The sequence below is a fragment of the Heptranchias perlo genome, chromosome 2 (genome assembly GCF_035084215.1).
Source record: "Heptranchias perlo isolate sHepPer1 chromosome 2, sHepPer1.hap1, whole genome shotgun sequence".
Taxonomy (NCBI): domain Eukaryota; kingdom Metazoa; phylum Chordata; class Chondrichthyes; order Hexanchiformes; family Hexanchidae; genus Heptranchias; species Heptranchias perlo.
Genome location: NC_090326.1, coordinates 159,853,881 through 159,880,976, shown reverse-complemented (window position 1 = coordinate 159,880,976; position 27,096 = coordinate 159,853,881). Strand labels below are relative to the sequence as shown.

The window sequence follows — 27,096 nt, the reverse complement described above, 5'->3', positions numbered from 1 at the left end:
GTGGACCTAAAGGATCCCATGGCACTATTTCGAAGAAGAGCAGTGGAGCTCTCCCCGGTGTCCTGGTCAATATTTGTCCCTCAACCAACATCACTGAAAGCAGATTATCTGATCATTATCTCATTGCTCTTTGTGGGATCTTGCTGTGCGTAAATTGGATACCATGTTTCTCTACATTACAATAGTGACCACACTTCAAAAAAAGCATTCCATTGCCTGTAAAGCGCTTTGGCAAGTCCTGAGGTCATGAAAGATGCTTTGTGTGTGCTGTATAACTAGTTATTTTTTACACTTTATTTATTCCTGTAAAAGCTCTTCCATTTTAGACTATGTGCAGCCTGTTGTTCCTGAACTGGACTCTCACTTCTGCTGACAAAAGACTGACTGGGAAGATGGTGAGGGAGATTGATCTTGTGCAAGGCAAAGTTTCAGTAAGTAATTTCCTCCAATGACTTGTTGAGTTCATTCAGTGTTAACAATTTTACAACACCAAGTTATAGTCCAACAATTTTATTTTAAAATCCACAAGCTTTCGGAGGCTTCCTCCTTCCTCAGGTGAATGTGGAAATGAAATCCTCAAACCTATCGCATTTATAAATCACAGAACAATGCCTGGTGATTACAGATAGTCTTTTCAACTGCCCGTTGCCAAGGCAACCAAAGTGTTCAGACAGATAGGTGTTACCTACAAGGCCACCGAATATACAAATGGCCAGAACTAAAAAAACAGATGATGTGGAGATGCCAATTAAAAAAACAGAGCGAGAGAGGCAGAAACATATCGACAGCAATTGACCCGTTATATTAAAAACCGATAACATTTGTTCGCTGGTGGGGTAACGTGTAGCGTGACATGAACCCAAGATCCCGGTTGAGGCCGTCCTCATGGGTGCGGAACTTGGCTATCAATTTCTGCTCGACGATTTTGCGTTGTCGAGTGTCTCGAAGGCCGCCTTGGAGTACGCTTACCCGAAGGTCGGTGGCTGAATGTCCTTGACTGCTGAAGTGTTCTCCGACTGGGAGGGAACCCTCCTGTCTGGCGATTGTTGCGCGGTGTCCGTTCATCTGTTGTCGCAGTGTCTGCATGGTCTCGCCAATGTACCATGCTCCGGGGCATCCTTTCCTGCAACGTATGAGGTAGACAACGTTGGCCGAGTCACAGGAGTATGAACCATGCACCTGGTGGGTGGTGTCCTCTCGTGTGATGGTGGTATCTGTGTCGATGATCTGACATGTCTTGCAGAGGTTACCGTGGCAGGGTTGTATGGTGTCGTGGACGCTGTTCTCCTGAAAGCTGGGTAATTTGCTGCGAACGATTGTCTGTTTGAGGTTGGGTGGCTGTTTAAAGGCGAGTAGTGGAGGTGTGGGGATGGCCATAGCGAGGTGTTCGTTGTCATTGATGACATGTTGAAGGCTGCGGAGAACATGGCGTAGTTTCTCCGCTCCGGGGAAGTACTGGACGACGAAGGGTACTCTGTTTGTTGCGTCCCGTGTTAGTCTTCTGAGGAGGTCTACGCGATTTTTCGCTGTGGCCCGTCGGAACTGTCGATCGATGAGTCGAGCGTCATATCCCGTTCTTACTGGGGCGTCTTTCAGCGTCTGTAGGTGTTCATCGCGTTCCTCCTCGTCTGAGCAGACCCTGTGTATTCGCAGGGCCTGTCCATAGGGGATGGCCTCTTTGACGTGGTTAGGGTGGAAGCTGGAAAAGTGGAGCATCGTGAGGTTGTCCGTGGGCTTGCGGTAGAGTGAGGTGCTGAGGTGCCCGTCTTTGATGGAGATTCGTGTGTCATTCAGTGAGTCACACAGTCCAGGAAAGCTCCCAGTTGAACTCCTGGTCAAATACTGAGTCTGCAGATCTCAGTCGGAGAACATTCAGAGGGGAGGGGGAGGGGGAGGGGGGAGCAGGGGAGCAGGGGCAGTCGGTATTAGCATCACTGATTAGGGAGGTGTATCCAGTAGCACCTGCTAGCAATCTTCACGTGTATCAGATTAGGGGTCTAGAACGAGGGCATAGATATAAAATTAAATGTGCAGCGCCATTCACGACCTCAGGATGTCCCAAAGCACTTTACAGCCAATGAAGTACTTTTTGACGTGTAGTCACTGTTGTAATGCAGGAAACATGGCAACCAATTTGTGCACAGCAAGATCCCACAAACAGCAATGAGATAAATGACCAGATAAACTGTTTTAGTGAAGTCAGTCAAGGGATAAGTATTGACCAGGACACCGGGGAGAACTCCTCTGCTCTTCTTCGAATCAGTGCCATGGGATCTTTTACCTCCACCTGAGAGGGTAGACTCGGTTTAACATCTCACCTGACAGTGCAGAGAGAGCAGGAGAAGTGTTTTTACACAGAGGGTTGTGAGGCTGTGGAACGCACTACCGGAGTTAGTGATTGAAACAGAGACTGTGGCTACAAGAGCAGGTCAAAGGCTGGGTATTCTGCGGCGAGTGACTCACCTCCTGACTCCCCAAAGCCTTTCCACCATCTACAAGGCACAAGTCAGGAGTGTGATGGAATACTCTCCACTTGCCTGGATGAGTGCAGCTCCAACAACGCTCAAGAAGCTCAACACCATCCAGGACAAAGCAACCCACTTGATTGGCACCCCATCCGCCACCCTAAAAATTCACTCCCTTCACCACCGGCGCACTGTGGCTGCAGTGCGTACCATCCACAGGATGCACTGCAGCAACTCGCCAAGGCTTCTTCGACAGCACCTCCCAAACCCATGACCTCCACCACCTAGAAGCACAAGGGCAGCAGGCACATGGGAACAACACCACCGACACGTTCCCCTCCAAGTCACACACCATCCCGACTTGGAAATATATCGCCGTTCCTTCATCGTCACTGGGTCAAATCCTGGAACTCCCTTCCTAACAGCACTGTGGGAGAACCTTCACCACACGGACTGCAGCGGTTCAAGAAAGCGGCTCACCACCCCCTTCTCAAGGGCTTTTGGGATGGGCAATAAATGCCGGCCTCGCCAGCGACGCCCACATCCCATGAACGAATAAGAAAAAAACTGTGTCAACACTTAAGAATAGGGTGCTTGAAGGGAATGCGAATAAAGGGATATGGGAACAGGGCAGGTGCCTAGAATTAGGACAACTGCTGGTGTGGAGGACAATCAGCCAACACGGACTGCTTGAGCTGAATGGGCTGCAGTCGGTGCTGCGATTCCTATGTAAAAACTCACCTGGCCAAACAAAAATCACATGGCTGAGTAAAACAGCCTGTTGCCAGACCAGGTAGCTGATAGTCCCGCCCTCTTAGTGTGCTGCCATTGGCGAAAGGCGAGGCAGCTTGGGCTGCTGACTGGTCATTGCCACTGTCAACCAAGAGGAGGAACTGTATACAAGAGTGACAGAGCCCAAACCTGGGCTCAGATCTCAGAGTGCAGTTAAAGGGAACAGTTTGTGAAACTAATACAAGATCAATATCAGAATCCCACCCTCCTGGGTGGTGTTTGTTGGGGGGGGTTTTTTTGTTGCAAAGTTATTTTAAAGACTTTTTTTTTTCAAAAAAAAAGAAAAATGTTTTTTATTTATTTTCCATCTGAAGCAGCACCTTTGCAGCGGAAGGAGGATTGTAAACCGGGAGGACTGGAGAATTGCTCCCGATCGCGCTGAACCTCCTCCCGGCGCCGGGAGCGTTGACCAGCGTGTGGACCGGGCGGGACTCGGAGCCAACGCCGCAGGCGGGGCGCAATGAAGTGCGGCCAAGTTTCCGTCCTACTCGCAGCCCTGCTGACCCAGTGCGGGATCCCCCGGGTAAATCCTTTTATTCACATTATAAAGTAACAGTTTAAAAACTCCGCTGGATTAAAAGCAACGCTTTTTTTTTCTTTCTGTTTGTATCTCCTTTTTTTTTAATATGCTAAAATACAGGGAGATCAGATTAAAAAGACAAAAATATAACTGATAATAAATAATCTGGAAACCGGTTAGTATGAGATTGTAACAGGGAAAAAGTGTTAGTTAATAAAACTAAATATATATTTTCAATCATTTTTGATTATTCTGCGATGATATTGTCTGGGAGATTTAGATTTTTTTTAAAAAGTGACTAAGGTTAATGCCTATCATTATTTTTAAAAATCGTTTATATATTTACAATTGTGATTCTTTTTTACAACTGGTGGGTCCCACTAATAACAATGTTTTCCCTTTTAAGGGGTATGACCGTTAACTTACTGTAGGTATTAAATTCGGATTTATAGTCTTTTGCAGCTTGTGGGAAAAGGTTTCTTTCGAATGGTACAATTCTGATCAGTACAATCGGTTTCAGTGACCCTGGGCTAGGGAAGGGGATAAAGCAGACAGGGTTACCCCACTCCTGATCACCCTCCGCTGGAAACTGTGTGAAAGTGGGATTGAGGGTAGGAAGGAGAGATGGGAGAGCTGAGCACACTCGTGAAACTGGAACTGAGTGACAAGTCAGTGCCTTGAGGAGGGGAGAAAATCGCAGAAGATTGCAACTTAATTGATCAAACACCATATTTTTATAAAAGCATAAAGTTTCAATGCTATGTTTAAAAAAATATATCGTTGAGACAATCATGTGTTTGGATAATTTTTTTTATATTCGTTCATGGGGTGTGGGCGTCGCTGGCAAGACCAGCATTTATTGCCCATCCCTAATTGCCCTTCTTGAACTGCTGCAGTCCGTGTGGTGACTGTTCTCCCACAGTGCTGTTAGGAAGGGAGTTCCAGGATTTTGACCCAGCGACGATGAAGGAACGGCGATATATTTCCAAGTCGGGATGGTGTGTGACTTGGAGGGGAACGTGCAGGTGGTGCTGTTCCCATGTGCCTGCTGCCCTTGTCCTTCTAGGTGGTAGAGGTCGCGGGTTTGGGAGGTGCTGTCGAAGAATCCTTAGAGAGTTGCTGTAGTGCATCCTGTGGATGGTACACACTGCAGCCACTGTGCGCCGGTGGTGAAGGGAATGAATGTTTAGGGTGGTGGATGGGGTGCCAATCAAGCGGGCTGCTTTACCTTGGATGGTGTCGAGCTTCTTGAGTGTTGTTGGAGCTGCACTCATCCAAGCAAGTGGAGAGTATTCCATCACACTCCTAACTTGTGCCTTGTAGATGGTGGAAAGGCTCTGGGGAGTCAGGAGGTGAGTCACTCGCCGCAGAATACCCAGCCTCTGACCTGCTCTTGTAGCCACAGTATTTATATGGCTGGTCCAGTTAAGTTTCTGGTCAATGGTGACTCCCAGGATGTTGATGGTGGGGGATTTGGCGTTGGTAATGCCGTTGAATGTCATGGGGAGGTGGTTAGACCCTCTCTTGTTGGAGACGGTCATTGCTTGGCACGTGTCTGGCGTGAATGTTACCTGCCACTTATAAATGGTAGTAGATTTGAAGCTAGTTTTTTTAAATGGTCAAGCTAACCGACGTGCTTTGGGGCATTGTTTGAATAGTTTGTGAATAAAAGGTGAGAGGTTAAGGTAGAGATTCCGATTGCCAAAGTTCACGTAGAACCATGGAATCACACAGCACAGAAGGAGACCGTTCGGCCCGTCATGCCTGTGCTGGCTCTTTGAAAAAACTGTCCAATCAGTCCCACTCCCCTGATCTTTCCCCATAGCCCTGCAAATGTTTCCTTTTCAAGTATTTATCCAATTCCCCATTGAAAGTTATTATTGAATCTGCTTCCACCGCCCTTTCAAGCAGTGCATTCCTGATCATAACAACTTGCTGCGTAAAAAAAAAAAAAATCTCCCTATCTTTTGTCAATTATCATAAAATGAAGATCATGGGTAAAGGTGCTGGACAATGAAACACTAACCCATAGAGACAAGGAGGCCCGGGGTAGCTCTACACTCCTGCGATCGCCATCTTTGCTCCGGTGTGTTAACCTGTCCAAAATAAAAACAGCGCACGTGCACATGTAGCACGAGCACGTTAAAAGTTTCTACGTGAGCTTTACCCGATTGGAATATGTGGCCTTGGTAAAGATGCAGCTTCTGACAGGACCCCCACCTCCTCCTGTGTTGTCTCCAGGTGCTGAGTGTGCATCCGGCCTGCGAGATCCTGCTGAAGATTACGCACCTTCACGAGGAGTGTCTCAGGCAGCTCGATGCAGACAATCAAAGCTCAGAGATAGGTGAGTGTACTGCGTGTGAGGGGGTGAAGGGGGGCATTGTAGCAGCGTCCCGAAAACACACTGATTGATACGGACAAGGGAAGGGCATAATGGGAAAGAAAGAAAGAGAGAGAGAACTTGCATTTGTGTAGCGCCTTTCATGACCTCAGGATGTCCCACAGCGCTTTACAGCCAATGAAGTACTTTTTGAAGTGTAGTCACTGTTGTAATGTAGGAAATGTGGCAACCAATTTGCGCACAGCAAGATCCCACAAACAATGTAATAATGACTAGATCGTCTGTTTTAGTGGTGTTGGTTGAAGAATAAATATTGACCAAGATACCAGGGAGAACTACCCTGCTCTTCTTCGAATAGTGCCACAGGATCTTTTACGTCCACCTGAGGGGGCAGACGAGGCCTCGGTTTAACACCGCATCCGAAAGACGGCACCTCCGACAGTGCAGCACTCCCTCGGAGAGAGAGAGAAAGCTCAGCAGATGCCTGTCACCGAAAGAGAAACCCTTGAATCGTTGGACGTTTTGAACCTCCCAGTAAGCCTCCATCTCACAGGCTATAGGGACACATTTCATTTCAACCGTGCAATGATTATAAACCCAGATAGATCGCAGGCAAAGACTGCAATTGCTTAATTGCCAGGTTGATTTATGGACAGCGACTGCACGTTAAATTTTAAATAAATACAAACAACTGGATTACATATTTTGTGACGTTGATGTGCTAGTCCAGGAGAGTTTTACATCTATTGCAGGAAGCAAAGTCCCATTCATTTAATTGCCCAGAGATATATCTATATACATATATATACGCATATTTTATATATACACACAATATGTCATATATTCACAACATTTTGTTTATATACAAACATTTTATATATACAAACATTTGATATATGTATATACACATATTTATATATACACACACATATGTATAATATCAACAATTTGCATTTATATAGGGCATTCAATATAGTAAAAACATCCCAAAAAGCTACATAGGAATGTTAACAGACAAAATTTGACACCGAGCCACTTAAGGAGATATTAGGACAGGTGACCAAAAGTTTGGTCAAAGAGGTAGGTGTTAAGGAGTGACTTAAAGGAGGAGCGAGAGGTAGAGAGGTGGAGAGGTAGAGAGGTTTCGGGAGGGAATTCCAGAGCTTCATAGAATCATAGAAGTTACAACATGGAAACAGGCCCTTCGGCCCAACATGTCCATGTCGCCCAGTTTATACCACTAAGCTAGTCCCAATTGCCTGCACTTGGCCCATATCCCTCGATACCCATCTTCCCCATGTAACTGTCCAAAATAGAATCATAGAAGTTACAACATGGAAACAGGCCCTTCGGCCCAGCTTAGGGTCTAGGCAGCTGAAGGCACGGCCGCCAATGGTGGAGTAATGAAAATCGGGGATGTGCGAGGGGCCAGAATTGGAGGAGTGCGGAGATCTTGGAGGGTTGTGGGGCTGGAGGATGTTGCAGAGATAGGGAGGGGGTGAGGCTATGGAGGGATTGTAGCACAAGGATGAGAATTTTAAAATCGAGGCATTGCCGGACCAGGAGCCAATGTAGGTCAGCGAGCACTGGGGCGATGGAGGAATGGGACTTGGTGCGAGTTAGGATACAGGCAGCAAAGTTTTGGATGAGCTCAAGCTTATGGTGGGAGACCAGCCAGGAGAGCATTGAAATAGTCAAGTCGGGAGGTAACAAAGGCATGGATGAGGCACGAATATATATATATTATATGTGTGTGTTTGTTTGTCTAGCCGTACAACAATCTGTATCTTAAAATCATACAGCACAGAAGACTTTGAAATAGCTACCCAATTAGTCCCACTCCCCCGCTCTGTCCCCAAAGTCCTGTAAATCTTTCCTTATTACTGCATTACTTACTGTTACCATTGAAAGATTCCAATAACTCCTATAAGACTGAATGGGAGCTTGCTGCTTCCTACGTACTGAAAGGTGACGGGCATCTGTTTTTTATTAGCAAGCAATATCGATCCAGGTGACACACACCAGACCTTTCATACCAGGAGTAATAAACAGGCCCTAACACTGGACGCAGATATTGCTGTCACCTCAGGAAAAATAATCCGCATTCCTAATCTTGAAATTTAAGGCGAATTATCCCTGAGCATGGGGTAGATGAATGACTGCTTTCTGTTTGTGCACAAGATTAGTTGTTTCCTGCTGGTTCAAATGTAAATCTCTGAGCTCAGACCAGGGAAGCTCCAAGTTCGATGTGCAGTCTGTGCTGTGTGAGCTGATATTATCCAGGGTTTCCTCTCCTGATCACTATCCAGTGACATACGTTGTCTGTCCGTGTCCGTGTCCGTCTGTGTCCGTGTCCGTGTGTGTGTGTATGGCGAGCGAGGGCAGGAAAGAGCTCAGTTGTGGAATAGCCTCAAGGCCAACGTACTTAATAGAAACTGGAGCAAGCTACTGGAAGCTAACGGGCAGCAATGAAAGTGTATGCTAGCAAAATGACTTCAGGCAGCAACGGAGAAACTAGCTAAGGAAAGAAAATACATGATGGGCCAGTTACTGCCTCTCTTACACCCTCCGTGCTGTGAAACTATTTCCATTGGGAGTTGTTCTGTGTTACCGGCCTGTTTGCCCTGTTGATACCGTTAGGAAATCCATGGTTCTGTTATGAACCTGTTAGGGTAAATCGGCTCGTAAAACAGAACAATGAATCAACAGGGTAAATCGGCTCGTAAAACAGAACAATGAATCTACCCCACCGTATAAACAGGGTAAATCGGCTCGTAAAACAGAACAATGAATCTACCCTACTGTATAAACAGGGTAAATCGGCTCGTAAAACAGAACAATGAATCAACAGGGTAAATCGGCTCGTAAAACAGAACAATGAATCTACCCCACCGTATAAACAGGGTAAATCGGCTCGTAAAACAGAACAATGAATCTACCCTACTGTATAAACAGGGTAAATCGGCTCATAAAACAGAACAATGAATCTACCCTACTGTATAAACAGGGTAAATCGGCTCATAAAAAAGAACAATGAATCTACCCTACTGTATAAACAGGGTAAATCGGCTCATAAAACAGAACAATGAATCTACCCTACTGTATAAACAGGGTAAATCGGCTCATAAAACAGAACAATGAATCTACCCTACTGTATAAACAGGGTAAATCGGTTCATAAAACAGAACAATGAATCTACCCTACTGTATAAACAGGGTAAATCGGCTCGTAAAACAGAACAATGAATCTACCCTACTGTATAAACAGGGTAAATCGGCTCATAAAACAGAACAATGAATCTACCCTACTGTATAAACAGGGTAAATCGGCTCATAAAACAGAACAATGAATCTACCCTACTGTATAAACAGGGTAAATCGGCTCATAAAACAGAACAATGAATCTAACCCACCGTATAAACAGGGTAAATCGGCTCGTAAAACAGAACAATGAATCTAACCCACCGTATAAACAGGGTAAATCGGCTCGTAAAACAGAACAATGAATCTAACCCACCGTATAAACAGGGTAAACAGGCTCATAACACAGATCAATGAATCTAACCCACCGTATAAACAGGGTAAACAGGCTCATAACACAGAACAATGAATCTAACCCACCGTATAAACAGGGTAAATCGGCTCATAACACAGAACAATGAATCTACCCTACTGTATAAACAGGGTAAACAGGCTCATAACACAGAACAATGAATCTACCCCACCGTATAAACAGGGCAAACAGGTTGCAAGCCATATTCGTGATTGTGTTCTGTTTACCTTGTTCATTCTGTAGAGTCGATTCATGGTTATGTTATGAGACTTTGCTTCCTGGCTCCCATGCTGTCTGGCATTGTTAGTGGTTCCCTATCTTCAGGTAGTGTCCCCTTCTCTTTCAAAAGCACCCACCTCCTCAAAAAACCTACCTTTGACCCCACCCCTGTCTTTGCAAACTACGGCCCCATCTCCAACCTCCCTTTCCTCTCCGAAGAGGTTCAAATTAAATTAAAGTGACTTAGAATCATACAATCATGCAGCATAGAAGAAGGCCATTCGGTCCATCGTGCCTGTGCTGGCTCTTTGAAAAAGCAATCCAGTTAATCCCTCTCCCCTGCTCTTTCTCTGTAGCCCTACAATTGTTTTCCTTTTCAAGTATTTATCCAATTCCCTTTTGAAAGTTACTATTGAATCTGCTTCCACCGCCCTTTCAGGCAGCGCATTCCAGATCATAACAACTCGCTGCATAAAAAAAATTCTCCTGATCTCCCCTCAGGTTCACAAATAAACAGGTGAAAATAAACATATCTGTGAGCCATGACTGTCACTGATAACTGGTTTTAATTACATTCTTTAAGAATTTAACAATATTTCAACTGAGGTACTGTTAGACCTAAAGACGCTCCCTTCCAACCATTTTACACCCCACCCAATTCTACGTTCCACTGAAGCCGATCCAATCCTGTCCGTTTACCACCAGGCGAGTTAGGTTCAAATTACCCTCCAGCTGTTTCCAGCGGTTGAGAGGTCTGGATTGAGGGGACGTAGATATGAGATTAATTGTATGAGATTTAGGACTGAGAGCAGGAGAAACATTTTTACACAGAGGGTTGTGAGGCTGTGAAATGCGTGACCAGAGTTAGTGATTATCTCGGCTCTCCTCCAATTCTGGCCTCTTGCGCAGCCCCGATTTTCACCGCTCCACCATTGGCGGCCGTGCCTTCAGCTGCCTAGGCCCTAAGCTCTGGAATTCCCTCCCTAAACCTCTCCGCCTCTCTACCTCTCTTCCCCCTTTAAGACGCTCCTTAAAACCTACCTCTTGGTCCCCTGTCCCAATATCTCCTTATGTGGCTTGGTGTCAATTTTTGTCTGATTACACACCTGTGAAGCAGCTTGGGACGTTTGACCACAATAAAGGCGCAGTATAAATTCAAGCTGTTGTTGTGATTGAAGCAGAGACAACGTCAATATTTAAGAATAGGTTATGTAGAATTGAAAGAAAGGGGAATAAAAGGATATGGGAACAAGGTGGGCACGTGTGATCAGGACTACTGCTTGTTTGGGGGATAAATGCCAACACTGACTAGTTGGGCTAAACGGCCTGTTTCTGTGCTGTGATTTCAGTGTAATTCTAAGTATAGAAATAGGTCCTTATGCCTATCCTAAATTTTCCCTAGGTGGCCCTGATCTTGTGCCCGCCTGACCTTCCACCTTGATGCACCTGAAAATATTGTTCTGGGTTTAGCTGCTCCAACCTGCTCAGTATCTTAAAAACTGCCCATTGGTCAAAGCCCGAAGGGACAGACATTAGCTTGGCATCCTACTTACTCTCCGAGAGGCTATGTTGCCAGGTCTGCTGTAAAAAAAACTATTGAGCATCAATCTGTCAGTCATGATTTAGCAGCGGACGCAGCAATAATGTAATATTTAATGCAGTGACACAGAGTTTGCTTGTTGAAGAGAGGGCAGGATTCCGAGCTCTTTACTCCCATATACCCAGGTCCCAGGTTCAGTGATTGACAGGTCTCAGTGTGAACAGTGGTGAAGGCTGTTCATTACAGTCAGACTCACGTCACCCTCTCTCCAAATGGAGCATAGGAACAGGAGGAGGCCGTTCAGCCCCTCGAGTCTGTTCCGCCATTCGATCAGATCATGGCTGATCTGCACCTCAACTCCATCTACCCGCCTTGGTTCCGTAACCCTTAATATCCTTTATCTAACAAAAATCGATCAAACTCAGCTTTGAAATTTTCAATTGACCCCCCCCCAGCCTCAACAGCATTTTGGGGGAGAAAGTTCCAGATTTTCACTCCCCTTTGAATGGGAATGGAAAGGAAATTTGCATCTTTAAAAAAGTTTTCCCATCTTCTTCCTTGAGGGCGTTGGGCACGGACTTGCCCTCCAGTGCCACGCCTGAGTGGCTATTCTTCATGTGCTCTGAGAATGACATGGAGTTTACAGCACAGAAACAGGCCATTCGGCCCAACTGGCCTGTGCAGCACAACCCGTGTTTATGCTTCACACGAGCCTCCTCCCACCCTACTTCATCTCACCCTATCAGCATATCCTTTCTACCCCTTTCTCCCTCATGTGTTTATCTAGCCTCCCCTTAAATGCATCTATACTATCTGCCTCAACCATTCCTTGTGGTAGTGAGTTCCACATTCTCACCACTCTCTGGGTAAAGAAGTTTCTCCTGAATTCCCTATTGGATTTATTAGTGACTATCTTATATTTATGGCCTTACGGCTTTATTTAGTTTTGGACCCCCCCACAAGTGAAAACATTTCTATGTCTACCCTACCTTCACAGTCTTAAAGTCCGCTTTCAGGTCACCCCTCAGTCTTCTCTTTTCTAGAGAAAAGAGCTCCCGCCTGTTGAGTCTATCCTGATCGTTATGAGAGACTAAACACTGCGTTTTGACTTACTCGACTGCGGAGGGCCACCATCAAGAATGATCCCATCCTCATCTGATAGCCACGTATATAGGGGTTACTGGAGCAAGAACCCTGACTGATTTCCACCTCCCCCCCCCCCCCCCCCCCCCCATCCCAACATACCCCTGACCCTGAGGTCAATTATTGGCTCAGTTAGCAGATAGCTTGCATTGGAAACAGAAGGTAGGGGATTGAAGTCCTACTCCAGGACTTGAGCACATGGCCTAGAGGCTGGCACGTTGCTGCAGTATTGAGGGAGTGCCGCATTGTTGGAGATACCTGTCAGATGAGATGTTAAGCCAAGGCCCCCTTCAGGTGGACGTGGAAGAAGAGGATGAAGATCTCTTGATGTCCTTCCTCAGCCAAATAAAAACAAGTAACCGTGACTGGTTGTATCATCATAGTAGGTACAGCACAGGAGGAGGCCATTCAGCCCATCGTGCCAGTGCTGGCTCTTTGAAAGTGCTATCCAATTAGTCCCATTCCCCTGCTCTTTCTCCATAACCCTGTAAATGTTTTCCCTTCAAGTATTTATCCAATTCCCTTTTGAAAGTCACTATTGAATCTGCTTCCACCGCCCTTTCAGGCAATGCATTCCAGATCATAACAACTCGCTGTGTAAAAAAAAAATGTTTTCCTCATGTCTGCCTCTGGAAGCAGTTTCTCCTTATTTACTCTATCAAAACCGCTCATGATCGTGAACACGTCGATCAAATCTATGTGAAGTGCATTGGGACGTGATTAGGGTGAGGTATAGCGCTGTATAAATGCAAGTTCTTTCTTCCAGTTACATAGAATTACATCGCAATTATAGCACAGAAACAGGCCATTCGGCCCAACAGGTCCATGCCGGTTTTTATGCTCCACACGAGCCTCCTCCCTCTCTAATTCATACCACCCTATCAGTCAACTCACCACAGACTGTGGACCAAGCCTAGGGCCTTCTTGGCCGCTCATTTTATCAGCTGCATCATCAGCAGTTGCAGAAAGTACTCACCGAGCAGGAGTGTTTATTTTAAATGTACTAGTTGACATCCTGTGGCAATGTGCACAGGAAATCACGACCAAAGGGGGTAATTTCAACCTGCCAACCCTCCAGGATTTGAAGAGTAATCGCCAGGACACTGCTGCGAGCAACACCCGGGGAGAAGAATCATAGGGGCATTAAACAAAATTGTGTTTTTAAAAAAAAGTTTACTTGAACACTTTCAATTATTAGTTGTAAAAATATTAACGCTGGGGAAAAAAAGGTGGTTTGACTGACAGTCAAGATTAATCTAATTAGGTAACGCAGGGGGGAATTTTAAACCCCCCCAGAACAGGTGGGAGAGGAGTGGGAGGGGGGTTAAAATTTCAAAAATGGGAAACCCGACCCCAACCCGCCTCCCACTTCCGTTTCGGGGGGTGGGGGTGGTGGGCGACTATCTCGCTCTGCAGAGGCGGGTCCGTCATTTAAATATTTTAATGAGGCTACTTACCTCAGATTTTATCAGCCTAATACACTTACTGCCTGCGGGCCGGGTTTCCCAGCGCCCTGGAAACCCAGCAGCTGCAGGGAGGCGAGACCGGCCGGGTCCAGCAGGTGAGTGCCTTTTCCAGCACTGCTTGTGGGCCAGGAGGAGCAGGAGTGCTTCCCCCCCCGGCAACTCAAGCTAACCCCCCCCCCTTGCAGTCGACCGCCCCTCCGGGCTTTCCGGTCATCCCACCCTTGACCTCCGATCTCCCCAATAACAAACGATTGAAAGCACGTTGAATTGTATCACAGTGCTGAGGTAAGCGATCACTGTGTAAACCTGATATTTAATACTTCGTTGAACTACGTACAAACTAGCCAACGAGGAACAGCTGAAAGACGTCAACTACAGACATTTGGCAAGTCTGAGCCACCCAGCTCATGGAAAAAAAACTCTCCCAGCTCTGAAATACTTGATTCCATTCCTGTCGCTGCTCTCTCTCTCTCCCCACCCTCGTCGCTCGCTCCTGGTTTTATATTTTACGCCTCCGATCTTCCCCCCGACCTCCATGATCTCTCCCTCCCGACCTCCCTCCCTCCTCTCTGCTCCCTGGCTGCGGCCTACCAGCGCAGGCCTTCCTGCCCGGCAGCCAGCCAACCTCTCAATCTGGCCGGGAAACGGAGACAAAAAAATTTAAATGAGGTCCTGCCGTTAAACTAGTAGGATCGTAGAATCTTACTGCACAGAAGGAGGCCATTCAGCCCGTCTGGTCTGTGCCCGCTCTTTGAAAGAGCTGTCCAATTTAATCCAAAAGCCAGCTTTTTCCCCGTGACCCTGCAAATTAGTCCGCTTCAACTACATGTCCAATTGCCTTTTCAAAGTTCCCATGGAATCTGATTCCACCAACCTTTCAGGCAGTGTGTTCCAGATCTTAACAAACAATGTGTGAAAAAAAACTCTCCTTACTTTCCCTCTAGTTCTTATGCCAATTATAGCAAATCTATGACCCATTTGCCAGAGAAAACAGTTTCTCCCTACTTGCTCTGTCAAAACTTCTCATAATCTTGAACACCTCTATTAAATCTCCCCTTAACCTTCTGTACTCTAAAGAGAACAATCCCAGTTTCTCGAACCTCTCCACATAACTGCAGTTTTTTTTTATTCGTTGATGGGATGTGGGCGTCGCTGGCAAGGCTGGCATTTATTGCCCATCCCTAATTTACCTTGAGAAGGTGGTGGTGAGCCGCCGCCTTGAACCGCTGCAGTCCGTGTGGTGACGGTTCTCCCCCAGTGCTGTTAGGAAGGGAGTTCCAGGATTTAACCCAGCGACAATGAAGGAACGGCGATATATTTCCAAGTCAGGATGGTGTGTGACTTGGAGGGGAACGTGCAGGTGGTGTTGTTCCCATGTGCCTGCTGCTCTTGTCCTTCTAGGTGATAGAGGTCGTGGGTTTGGGAGGTGCTGTCGAAGAAGCCTTGGCGAGTTGCTGCAGTGCATCCTGCGGATGGTACACACTGCAGCCACAGTGCGCCGGTGGTGAAGGGAGTGAATGTTTAGGGTGGTGGATGGGGTGCCAATCAAGCTGGCTGCTTTATCTTGGATGGTGTCGAGCTCCTTGAGTGTTGTTGGAGCTGCACTCATCCAGGCAAGTGGAGAGTATTCCTCATCCCTGGTATCATCCTGGTAAATCTCCTCTGTACCCTCTCCAAGGCCTTGACATCCTTCCAACAGTGTGGTGCCCAGAATTGAACATAATACTCCAGCTGAGGCCTAACCAGTGATTTGTAAAGGTTTAGCATGACTTCCTTGCTTTTGTATTCAATACACCCAAAAAGAGTTCGCAACCCTGTTTTACACCCCAGTGACTTCCGCGGGATGTAAAATTGGACAGGGTGTAAAACAGGCAGCCTATCTGATCCCGTCAGTTGCCCACCGGGGTGGGTTAGATTAAAATTAACAGCCAAGTGTAGACCACAAGTATATACTTGCCTTGGCGGCGGTGCAACGAAGGTTCACTAGATTGATTCCTGGGATGAGAGGGTTGTCCTATGAGGCGAGGTTGAGTAAAATGGGCCTTTACTCTCTGGAGTTTAGAAGAATGAGAGGTGATCTCAGTGAAATATATAAGATTCTGAGAGGGCTTGACAGGGTAGATGCTGAGAGCTTGTTTCCCATGGCTGGAGAGCCTAGAACTAGGGGGCATAGTCGCAGGATAAGAGGTCAGCCATTTAAGACTGAAACGAGGAGGAATTTCTTCATTCAGAGGGTTGTGAATCTTTGGAATTCTCTACCCCAGAGGGCTGTGGATGCTCAGTCATTGAGTATATTCAAGACTGAGATCGATAGATTTTTGGACTCGAGGGGAATCAAGAGATTTGGGAATCAGGCTGGAAAGTGGAGTTGAGGTTGAAGATCAGCCATGATCTGATTGAATGGTGGAGCAGGCTCGAGGGGCCGAATGGACTACTCCTGCTCCTATTTCTTATGTTGTTATGACCACGTGAAGCACGCACACGGGCCAGAAGCTAAGAACAGGCCACGGGAAATCAGTGGAAGAGGACGAGGAGCGATTCACACCAGACGGCAGAGGGCGACCAGACCAGTGGGCAAGCGGGGGGGCGGGGTGGGGTGCGGGTAGGCAGAGAAAAATACAAAATATATAGAATTAAAAAAGAAAACTGTACAACTTGAAAGGGAAGCCAGAAAAGCGACTTACCGAGGAAGAAAAAACTGTGCTTCAAAAAACAGAGAGTGCCCGAGAGAGAAAATTTTGAGATGCACTGCACAGCCATCAGATTGCACAGTTGCCGTGACAAAATTTACATCGGCAAGTCCCATTATAAATGTGAACATTGGAATTTATGATAGAGAAAATGTGTGACCAAAACAGGACAACAGGAAGCCAAGTGACGCAGACAGGAAGTGCGCAGCGAAATAAGATCCTTAATAAGTGACAGAAGTGCATAATAGGAGAAAGAAGAGCAGACCCTTTAAAATTAGAGCCAGGCCATTCGGGGGGGGGTGATGTCAGGAAGCACTTCTTCACACAAAGGGATAGGTCGAAGATCAGCCATGATCTGATTGAATGGCGGAGCAGGCTCGAGGGGCCGTATGGCCTACTCCTGCTCCTAGTTCTTATGTTCTTAAATCTGGAACTCTCTCCCCCAAAAAAGCTGTTGAGGCTGGGGGTCATTTGAAAATTTCAAAACTCAGATTGATAGATTTTTGCTAGGCAAGGGCATTAAGGGTTACGGAACCGAGGCGGGTAAATGGAGTTAAGATACAGATCAGCAATGGTCTAATTGAATGGGGGAACCGGCTCAAGGGGCTGAATGGCCTCCTCCTGTTCCTATAGATGAAGAGTCCACTCTATTTACTGGAGTAAAAGATGAGATATTTACATATTTGGGGCTAAAGGTGTGGAGGGGGATCATCTTATACACAGATCTCTCCCTATAGTTCCCCTGCTGAGGGAGCAATTTCTCTAAAGACAGCGGACTGTACTCTCGTCCCAGCTCCCACAAACAGCAATGTGATAATGACCAGCTAATCTTTTTTTTAAGTGAGGTTGGTTGAGGAATAAATATTGTCCAGCGGAGAACTCCACTGCTCTTCTTCGAGATAGTGCCCACGGGCTCTTTTACATCCACTTTGAGATGGCAGAGGAGGCCTTGGTTTAACATCACATCCGAAAGACGGCACCTCCGACAGTGCAGCACTCCCTCAGTACTGCGTTGCAGTATTAGCTTGGATTTTGTGCTCAAGTCTCTGGAGTGGGACTTGAGCCCACAATCTTCTGACTCAGAGGCGAGAGTGCTGCCCACTTAGCCACGGCCGGAGGTGGGCGCCCATCGGCTCCTGCAACCCCTTTGCCCCGCTGACACTTCCTCCCGATTCTGGTGCAGGCTCTGGCTGTTGATTTCAAATAGGAGAAGAGCCCGGAAGGATAGATGCAGGGCTGAGGTGATTAGGAATGGACAGTAGCAGCCTGGGCTAGGGCTGGGAGGGAGATTTTCATTTAAACAGCGTGGCGAACAGAGGAGCTGCAACACCTGAGGGGAGTGCAATGGACCAGGTGGGGAGAACAGAGAGAAAAGGTATCGGTGGACATAGAGGGGGCGATTTTAACCCCCAAGAACGGGTGGGTTGGGGGCGGGTAGGAGGCGAAAATAGTTTTTTTTTTGGATCGCAGTCACAAAATTTCCGGACTTTGCATTCCCAGTGGGAAGCCTGTACTTCTACCCGCTCACGTTAAACCCGGAGGTGAAGCCCGGGTTGCGGTCGTGACCCAAAAAAACCCAACTATTTCCAACTCCCGCCCGCCCTCAACCCACCCGTTCTTGGGGGTTAAAATTATCCCCAGAGTCTCAGAGCCCAGAAGGAGGCCATTCGGCCCATCGTACCTGTGCCGGCTCTTTGAAAAGAGCTATCCAAATAGCCCCGCTCCTCCCACCCCTACCCCATCGCCCTGCAAATCTTTCCTTTGTTCATCAGCCGGCTTGAAGACAAAAATTTTTGGCAGGGGTTTCTGTGGATTTTTGGGTGGAGGGGGAGCTGATTAAAGGCAGGACTAACGCCTCGATTTTAAAATTATCATCCTCATGTTCAAATCCCTCCATGGCCTCATCCCCTCCCTATCTCTGTAACCTCCTCCAGCCCAACAACCCTCCGAGATCTCAGCGCTCCTCCAATTCTGGCCTCTTGCACATCCCCAATTTTAATCGCTCCACCATTGGCGACCGTGCCTTCAGCTGCCTAGGCCCTAAACTCTGGAATTCCCTCCCTAAACCTCCCCGCCTCTCTACCTCTTTCTCCTCCTTTAAGACGCTCCTTAAAACCTACCTCTTTGACCAAGCTTTTGGTCACCCGTCCTAATATCTCCTTATGTGTCTCGGTGTCAAATTTTGTTTGATAATCGCTCCTGTGAAGCGCCTTGGGACATTTTACTGCATTAAAGACATTATATAAATGTTGTTGATTTGTACGTGAGTGTACGCAGTCGATCAGAAAGGATTCCAGATTTTTTTATCTTAACCTTATAGAATTATTCCTGTCAGGTAGTCACTTTACTGGAACTGGTGGTATTAAATGCAGCTGAATGAATACTTCTGACACTGCCCTCCCAGGTCAGTGTGGACAGGATTTCTTCTATAGATTGTATTGTGTGAGGTTCTCCACTTGTATATTCAGCCTGGCTGACATTTTGTTTGAAAATCGCTCCTATGAAGGATCTCGGGACGTTATAATACTTTTAAAGGGATGCACGTTGTTGTAATAATACACCATCCAAACGTTTACAAAGACCAGGATTTTTAAAATCGGAAAATGCCATTCTGATTACCGCTGCTAATTGGTGGGGACTTGGCGTAAAGGGCATCTCGAGAAGGAGATGTCAGTTGCACTTTGCTGTGCGATGGCGGCCTAGTCTGTGTCACTTCATTAACTCGCAGGCCGGGGGGGGGGTTTATTACTGTGGTATGTTTTGTTACAAAATGTGCAATTTCCTGTTTTGGCCTTTAAAGAAAATGCTAAAATGTCGGAAACCTGAAACATTCAGCAGATCAGGCAGCGTCTGCGGAGAAAAGAAAAGGAAGCAAGAACTTGCATTTGTATAAGCGCCTCTCACGATCTCAGGATGTCCCACAGCTCTTTACAGCCAATGAAGTACTTTATTGAAATGCAGCCACTGTAGAGAAATGCGGCGGCCATTTTGCGCACAGCAAGCTCCCACAAACAGCAATGTGACAGTGATCAGGTGATCTGTTTACAGCTGAGGTTGGTTGAGGGATGGGTGTTGACCAGGAGAACGCCACCGCTCTTCTCAGGATACAGCCTCGGTTTAGCGTCTCATCCGAATGACGGCACCTCCGACAGTGCAGCGCTCCCTCTGTACTGCGCTGGGAGTGTCGGCCTGGATTACGGGGAGAGGAAGGGAGCAGTGAAACAAAACACAAAATACTGTAGAGGCTACGGGCACCCACATGGGTCCTCGCTGTGCTGCCCTTTTTGTAAGATACGTTGAACACTCTACGTTCCGCTCAGGTCCCCGACCTGACCCCTTCTTCCGGTATGTAGATGACTGTATCAGGGCTGCTTCCTGTTCTCGCCCTGAGCTGGTGAATGTGGTCAAATTTGCATCTAGAATCATAGAATCATGGAAAATTTACGGCACAGAAGGAGGCCATTCGGCCCATCGTGTCCGCGCCGGCCGAAAATGAGCCACCCAGCCTAATCCCACTTTCCAGCACTTGTAGGTCTCGGCTCTTCAGGTGCGCATCCAGGTACTTTTTAAGTGAGTTGAGGGTTTCTGCCTCCACCGCCCTTTCAGGCAGTGAGTTCCAGACCCCCACCACCCTCCGGGTGAAAAAAAAATTTTCCTCATCTCCCCTCTAATCCTTCTGCCAATCACATTAAATCTATTCCCCCTGATTATTGACCTCTCTGCTAAGGGAAATAGATCCTTCCTATCCCCTCTATCTCGGCCCCCTCATAATTCCTGCCCCCTAATTCTCGTGAGGTCAGTGTACGCCAATCAGTGCGAGGCGGCAGCGGGTTTTGTGAAAGAAGCGGCTTTTGTGGAATGGGGAGCTCTTTACCCAGAATCCATAGCGGCAGAGAAACCCCCCTATCTCTGGGATTGAATGCTTGAATTTTTACAATACGTACAGTGACCATTTTGACAATAGGGACACCTGCAAGAAAAAATGGACAGCTGATGCCAGTCCCTAAGGTAATTTACAGGTTTCACTGTATATTTAAATAAGCAAATACGGCAAAGTTTATTTGACAGCAAAAACGTTCCCAGTTTCTAGTTCCATTCAGATCCATTCTATGTTGAAGTAAAAACTTCAAAGAGTCAGAAGAGACATGAGGAAACATTTTTTTTACGCAGCGAGTTGTTGTGATCTGGAATGCACTGCCTGAAAGGGCGGTGGAAGCAGATTCAGTAGGAACTTTCAAAAGGGAATTAGATAAATAGTTAAAGGGAAAAAGTTTACAGGGCTATGGGGAAAGAGCAGGGGAGTGGGACTAATTGGATAGCTCTTTCAAAGAGCCGGCACAGGCACGATGGGCCGAATGACCTCCTCCTAGTGTTGCCCCTAACATGATACTTCTGTTTAATTGAAAATTAAAGGGGTTGTGTGGTCAGCAATGCATCGAAGCACAACACGCAGTGCCTCAGACCCCCATGGCATAGGATTTACCTCTCCGTGCTTCAGCGTTCCTTATCTTAGCCTCATTCTTGTGGAGAGGCTCTAGTCAGAGCCAGGTACCATCCCACGATCACCAGGGTTTATATTCTGCTGCCAGAGGCCTGCATGCAGCAAGACATGGGCCTATGAGGTTAGGGTTGGCGTGCGGCCTTCGGACGGCAGAGATGAAAACGGGAAAGAAATGGAAAGCAAAAAAGGCAGGGACGAAAGAAACAGGAAGGAAAAGAAGAAAGGAAGGAGGAAAGGTAAAAAGAAGGACAGAAAGAACATAAGGACATAAGAAATAGGAGCAGGAGTCGGCCATTCGGCCCCTCGAGCCTGCTCCGCCATTCAATCAGGTCATGGCTGATCTTCGACCTCAACTCCACTTTCCCGCCCGATCCCCATATCCCTTGATTCCCTTAGTGTTCAAATATCCATCGATCTCAGTCTTGAAGGAAGGAAAGAAAGAAACAAGGCAGGAGACAAGAGTGAAAGAAACAAGCCAGAAAGAAGGATGGAAATGAGAAAGGGCAAGAAACAAGGAAGGAAAGATAATGGAAGAAAAGAAAGGGGGAAGAATGAAATAAACAAGGAAGGAAATAGAGAAGGCAACAAAAGAAGGGAAAAAAGGGATGGAAAAAAATCCTACAATGTTACAGCACAGAAATGGTCCATTCGGCCCATCAAATCTCTGCTGGCCACCTAGTTTAATCTCGCACTCCTGCCCTCTCTCCATTCCCTGTAATATTCCTCTTTTTTTCAAGCAACTATCCAATTCCTTTTAAAGAAAATAGACCCTGCTTCATAAATGGTTTGTGGCAAAGAGTTTTACATCTTAACCACTCTCAGTGTAAAGAATCTAGGAACATAGGAACAGGAGTAGGCCATTCAGCCCCTCGTGCCTGCTCCGCCATTTGATAAGATCATTGCTGATCTGTGATCTAACTCCATATACCTGCCTTTGGCCCATATCCCTTACTACCTTAGGTTGCCAAAAAGCTATCTATCACAGATTGAATCTTAAACTTGTGCCCTCTCACTGATCAGCAGAAACTGTCATGTTTTATCTTACAACCCTACGTAATCCTGAAGACCTCTATCAGGTAACTCCTTAACCGTCTCAGCTCCTAGTGAAGAAAGCCCAAAGCAGGAAGGGAAGAGGAAGGATAGAGAGAAAGAAGGATTATTTGACCGTCAAAACTAAGCTTGGGGGACTGAGTCTGCATGGGTTAGACAATGGTTTTTTCCCGCTCTGGGACATGGATTTAATTGCAGGGTTGGGGAAACTAACGTGTGGGGAACAGCCTGGTCATTAGCCCCTGTCAGCTGGCTGTAAGGGTACTATTTGAAGTGAGTTGGAGCAGTGTTAATCCAGTTTTTAGTAGGCATGACACAGGACAGAATGATCAATAATTTGGCATTCACAGGAACAGGAGGAGGCCATTCAGCCCCTCGAGTCCGTTCCGCCATTCAATTAGGTCATGGCTGATCTGTATCTTAACTCCATCTACATAGAATTACATACAATGTACAGCAGAAACAGGCCATTCAGCCCAACACGTCCATGCCGGTGTTTATGCTCCATCCAAGCCTCCTCCCACCCTACTTCATCTAATCCTATCAGCATATCCTTCTATACCTTTCTCCCTCATCCTAACCACTCGCTGTGTAAGAGATTTTTCCTCATGTCACCTTTGGTTCTTTTGCCAATCACCTTAAATATTTGCCCTCTGGTTCTTGACCCTTCTGCCAATGGGAACAGTTTCTCTCTATCTACTCTGACTAGACCCTTCATGATTTTGAATACCTCTACCAAATCTCCTCTTAACCTTCTCTGCTCTAAGGAGAACAACCTCAGCTTCTCCAGTCTATCCACGTAACTAAAGTCCCTCATCCCTGGAATCATTCTAGTAAATCTCTTCTGCACCCTCTCTAAGGCCTTCACATCCATCCTAAAGTGCGGTGCCCAGAATCGGACACAATACTCCAGTTGTGGCCGAACCAGTGTTTTATAAAGGTTCATCATGAGTTCCATACTTTTGTATTCTATGCCTCTATTTATAAAGCCCAGGATCCTGTATGCTTTCTCAACCTGCCCTGCCACCTTCAACGATTTGTGCACATATACTCTCAGATCCCTCTGTTCCTGCACCTTTTTCAGAATTGTACCATTTAGTTTATATTGCCTCTCCTCGTTCTTCCTACCGAAATGCATCACGTCACACTTTTCTGCATTAAATTTCATCTGCCACGTGTCCGCCCATTCCACCAACCTGTCTAGTTTTGTGTCATCTGCAAATTTGGAAATTGTGCCCTGTACACCCAAGTCCAAGTCATTAATATATATCAAGAAAAGCAGCGGTCCCAGTACCGACCCCTGGGGAACACCACTGTACACCTCCCTCCAGTCCGAAAAACAACGGTTCGCCACTACTCTCTGTTTCCTATTACTTGGCCAGTTTCGTATCCATGCTGCCACTGCCCCTTTTATTCCATGGGCTTCAACTTTGATGACAAGCCTATTATGCGGCACTTTATCAAACGCCTTTTGGAAGTCCACATACACCACATATTTATGGCTCCTAATTCTGGTCTCCCCCTGCAAACGGAAACATCCTCCCTACGTCTACCCTACGTCTACCCTACGTCTACCCTATGTCTACCCTATGTCTACCTGCATTGGTTCCATAACCCTTAATACCTTTGAATAACAAGTATCCCTCAATTGGAACCGAATTGCCAAACCCCACTCAGAGAGGCGACCGTACGGCTGGTCAGGAGACAAATGCCACTTCGGTGCAGTAGAGGGCGATCTACTGCACCAATGGGGTAGAACTTTAGCAACGTCCGAAAATGATGGACAATTAAAGACCGGCTGTTTCATCGAACCTGTCCCGCACAGTCGCATTGTAACTAATCACCCCCCGCCCCATGTTCCCACCCACCAGCAGCTATGTAATCTCCTGAGAGAGGCGAACAAACAGAGTTTTTACAAAAAAAACAAGGCCAACGCAAAAGAAATTCCTCTCTGATCCTGGAAACTTGATCAAAATGAGTTCCAGGAGACCAGACTGTTCACACGTCCACTGTGGTGCTTCACTGAAAATCCAGTGACTGGAGTCTCACATCTTGTATTCAGCATGATATCCCCGACAGTGCTACCCCAACATTGTACAGAATAACGATCGGCAAATAGCTTCAGAATACGCTGTGGCCAGAGCTTTATAATTACAGCTTCAGATGTTCGTTTACGCTGATATGTTTGACTGCAATATCCTAATGAAAGCCCCAGCTAATATCACAAGCCTTTATTTTGTTTGTATAATAATTGTGAATAATTAAGGTCGCCAGATGCTAAGGGTACGGTAGCATAGTGGCTATGTTACTAGACTGGTAATCTGGAGACCTTAGACGAATAATTTGGTGACATAAGTTGAAATCCTGCCACAGCAGCTGGGGAATTTAAATTCAGTTAATTAAATAAAATTTGGAATAAAAAGCTAGTATCAGTAATGGAAACTACCAGATTGTTGTAAAAACCCATCTGGTTCACTAATGCCCTTTAGGGAAGGAATCCTGCTGTCCTTACCCGGTCTGGCCCATATGTGACTCCAGGGGTCCAGTGTAAATATCCTATTTGTATCATTTCCCAATACAACAAAAGTGTTTTTCTTCCTTCCTTTCTATTTTTCAAAATGTTTTGGTGAATTTTAATGCTCATTATCCAGCACATTCCTGATATAATCTTTTTCTTTAATTAATTCATGGCATGTGGGCGTCACTGGCAGCGCCAGCATTTATTGCCCATCCCTAATTGTCACCACCATTCTCAAGGGCAGTTAGAGATGGGCAATAAATGCTGGCCTCGCCAGTGATGCCCACATGCCATGAATGAATTTTTAAAAAGATTATATCAGGAATGTGCTGGATAATGAGCATTAAAATTCACCAAAACATTTTGAAAAATAGAGAGGAAGGAAGAAAAACACTTGTCGTATAGGGAAATGATACAAACAGGATATTTACACTGGACCCCTGGAGGTCTCAAGATAGAAGAGTATTTGTATATTGCCTCAGGACCCCTACGCTGCCTTTACCTGGGAACTAAAATTCTCTGTGTGCTATTTTAGCAAAGTCATTGTAAGAAATAGCTTGCATTTACATAGCGCCTATCATGTCCTCAGGATGTCCCAAAGTGCTTCACAGTCAATGAAGTATTTTTGAAGTGCAGTCACTCCAATACTGTAGTCATATTTGCGCACAGCAAGGTCCCACAGACAGCAGTGAGGCATATGACCAGATAACCTGTTTCAGCATTGTTGGTTGAGGGATAAATGTCGGCCTCATGTTTTAGGGCCTAATATTTTTAAGGTCTAAAGTTTTTGTGGTCTAACGTTTTAGGGTCTAATTATTTTAAAGGCCTACTGTTTTCTTTTGCAGGATGCAGAGGAATGTGGGACAACATAACCTGCTGGCCTTCCGCCAAAGTTGGGGAGATTGTCGTGATGCCTTGTCCACTGTTGCCTGCCCTTTTCCTTGACCTTGAAGGTAACTCGAGCCACTTGCTGTCTTTGGCGCCCGTGTAATTTTATTCACTAATTCTTACCTAGTTGTCAGTTGGGCCCAGCTACAAAATGCCATAAAATGGTGGCTGAGCGCCCACACCTGCCTCTCGGAGAGCGCTCCCACCCTCCCGCCTACCACTGATGCCCCGCCTGTGACGAGGCACTCGCCATGTAGGCAACTCCGAGCAGCAGCTGCCATCCCATGACTCGGTCATCCCTCAGATAATGAAGCAGTCCGAGTCCGCATGCAGCAAGACCTGGACAACATCCAGGCTTGGGCTGATAAGTGGCAAGTAACATTTGCACCAGACAAGTGCCAGGCAATGACCATCTCCAAAAAGAGAGAGTCTAACCACCTCCCCTTGACTTCAACGGCATTACCATCGCCAAATCCCCCACCATCAACATCCTGGGGGTCACCATTGACCAGAAACATAACTGGACCAGCCATATAAATACTGTGGCTACAAGAGCAGGTCAGAGGCTGGGTATTCTGCGGTGAGTAACTCACCTCCAGACTCCCCAAAACCTTTCCACCATCTACAAGGCACAAGTCAGGAGTGTGATGGAATACTCTCCACTTGCCTGGATGAGTGCAGCTCCAACAACACTCTAGAAACTTGACACCATCCAGGACAAAGCAGCCCGCTTGATTGGCACCCCATCCACCACCCTAAACATTCACTCCCTTCACCACCAGCGCACTGTGGCTGCAGTGTGTACCATCCACAGGATGCACTGCAGCAACTCGCCAAGGCTTCTTCGACAGCACCTCCCAAACCCGCGACCTCTACCACCTAGAAGGACAAGAGCAGCAGGTACATGGGAACAACACCACCTGCACGTTCCCCCTCCAAGTCACACACCATCCCGACTTGGAAATATATCGCCGTTCCTTCATCGTCGCTGGGTCAAAATCCTGGAACTCTCTGCCTAACAGCACTGTGGGAGAACCGTCACCACACAGACTGCAGCGGTTCAAGAAGGCGGCTCATCACCACCTTCTCAAGGGCAATTAGGGATGGGCAACAAATGCTGGCCTCGCCAGCGATGCCCACATCCCATGAACGGATAAAAAAAATAACTCGGTGGCGCGTCGACGTGACCTCTCCGCCTGTTCCGCCAACAGTTTGCGCCGGAGAATTCCACATTCTAACCAACCTCTGCGTGAAGAAACACCTCCCCGAGCGCCCCTTTTAATTCTTTTTTATGGGGGGGGGGGTGCAGATTACCTTCAATTTGGGCCCTCTCGTCACCGTCCCACTGACCAGCGGGAACAAGCTATCGTACCGTGGTTTTGTTTGATTTTCGCACCGCGCGGTAGTTCAA

General features: G+C 46.7%; 1 protein-coding gene across 1 annotated transcript in view; it reads left to right on the top strand.

Moving 5' to 3' along the window:
- Positions 1-3,717: 3,717 nt before the first annotated feature.
- vipr1b (vasoactive intestinal peptide receptor 1b) overlaps positions 3,718-27,096 on the top strand; it is a 67,443-nt gene continuing 44,064 nt past the window's right edge. The window contains exons 1-3 of the mRNA XM_067999401.1: positions 3,718-3,780; positions 6,019-6,121; positions 25,643-25,750. Of these exons, the coding sequence (XP_067855502.1) occupies positions 3,718-3,780; positions 6,019-6,121; positions 25,643-25,750 (274 nt within the window). The remainder of the gene's footprint in view (positions 3,781-6,018; positions 6,122-25,642; positions 25,751-27,096) is intronic.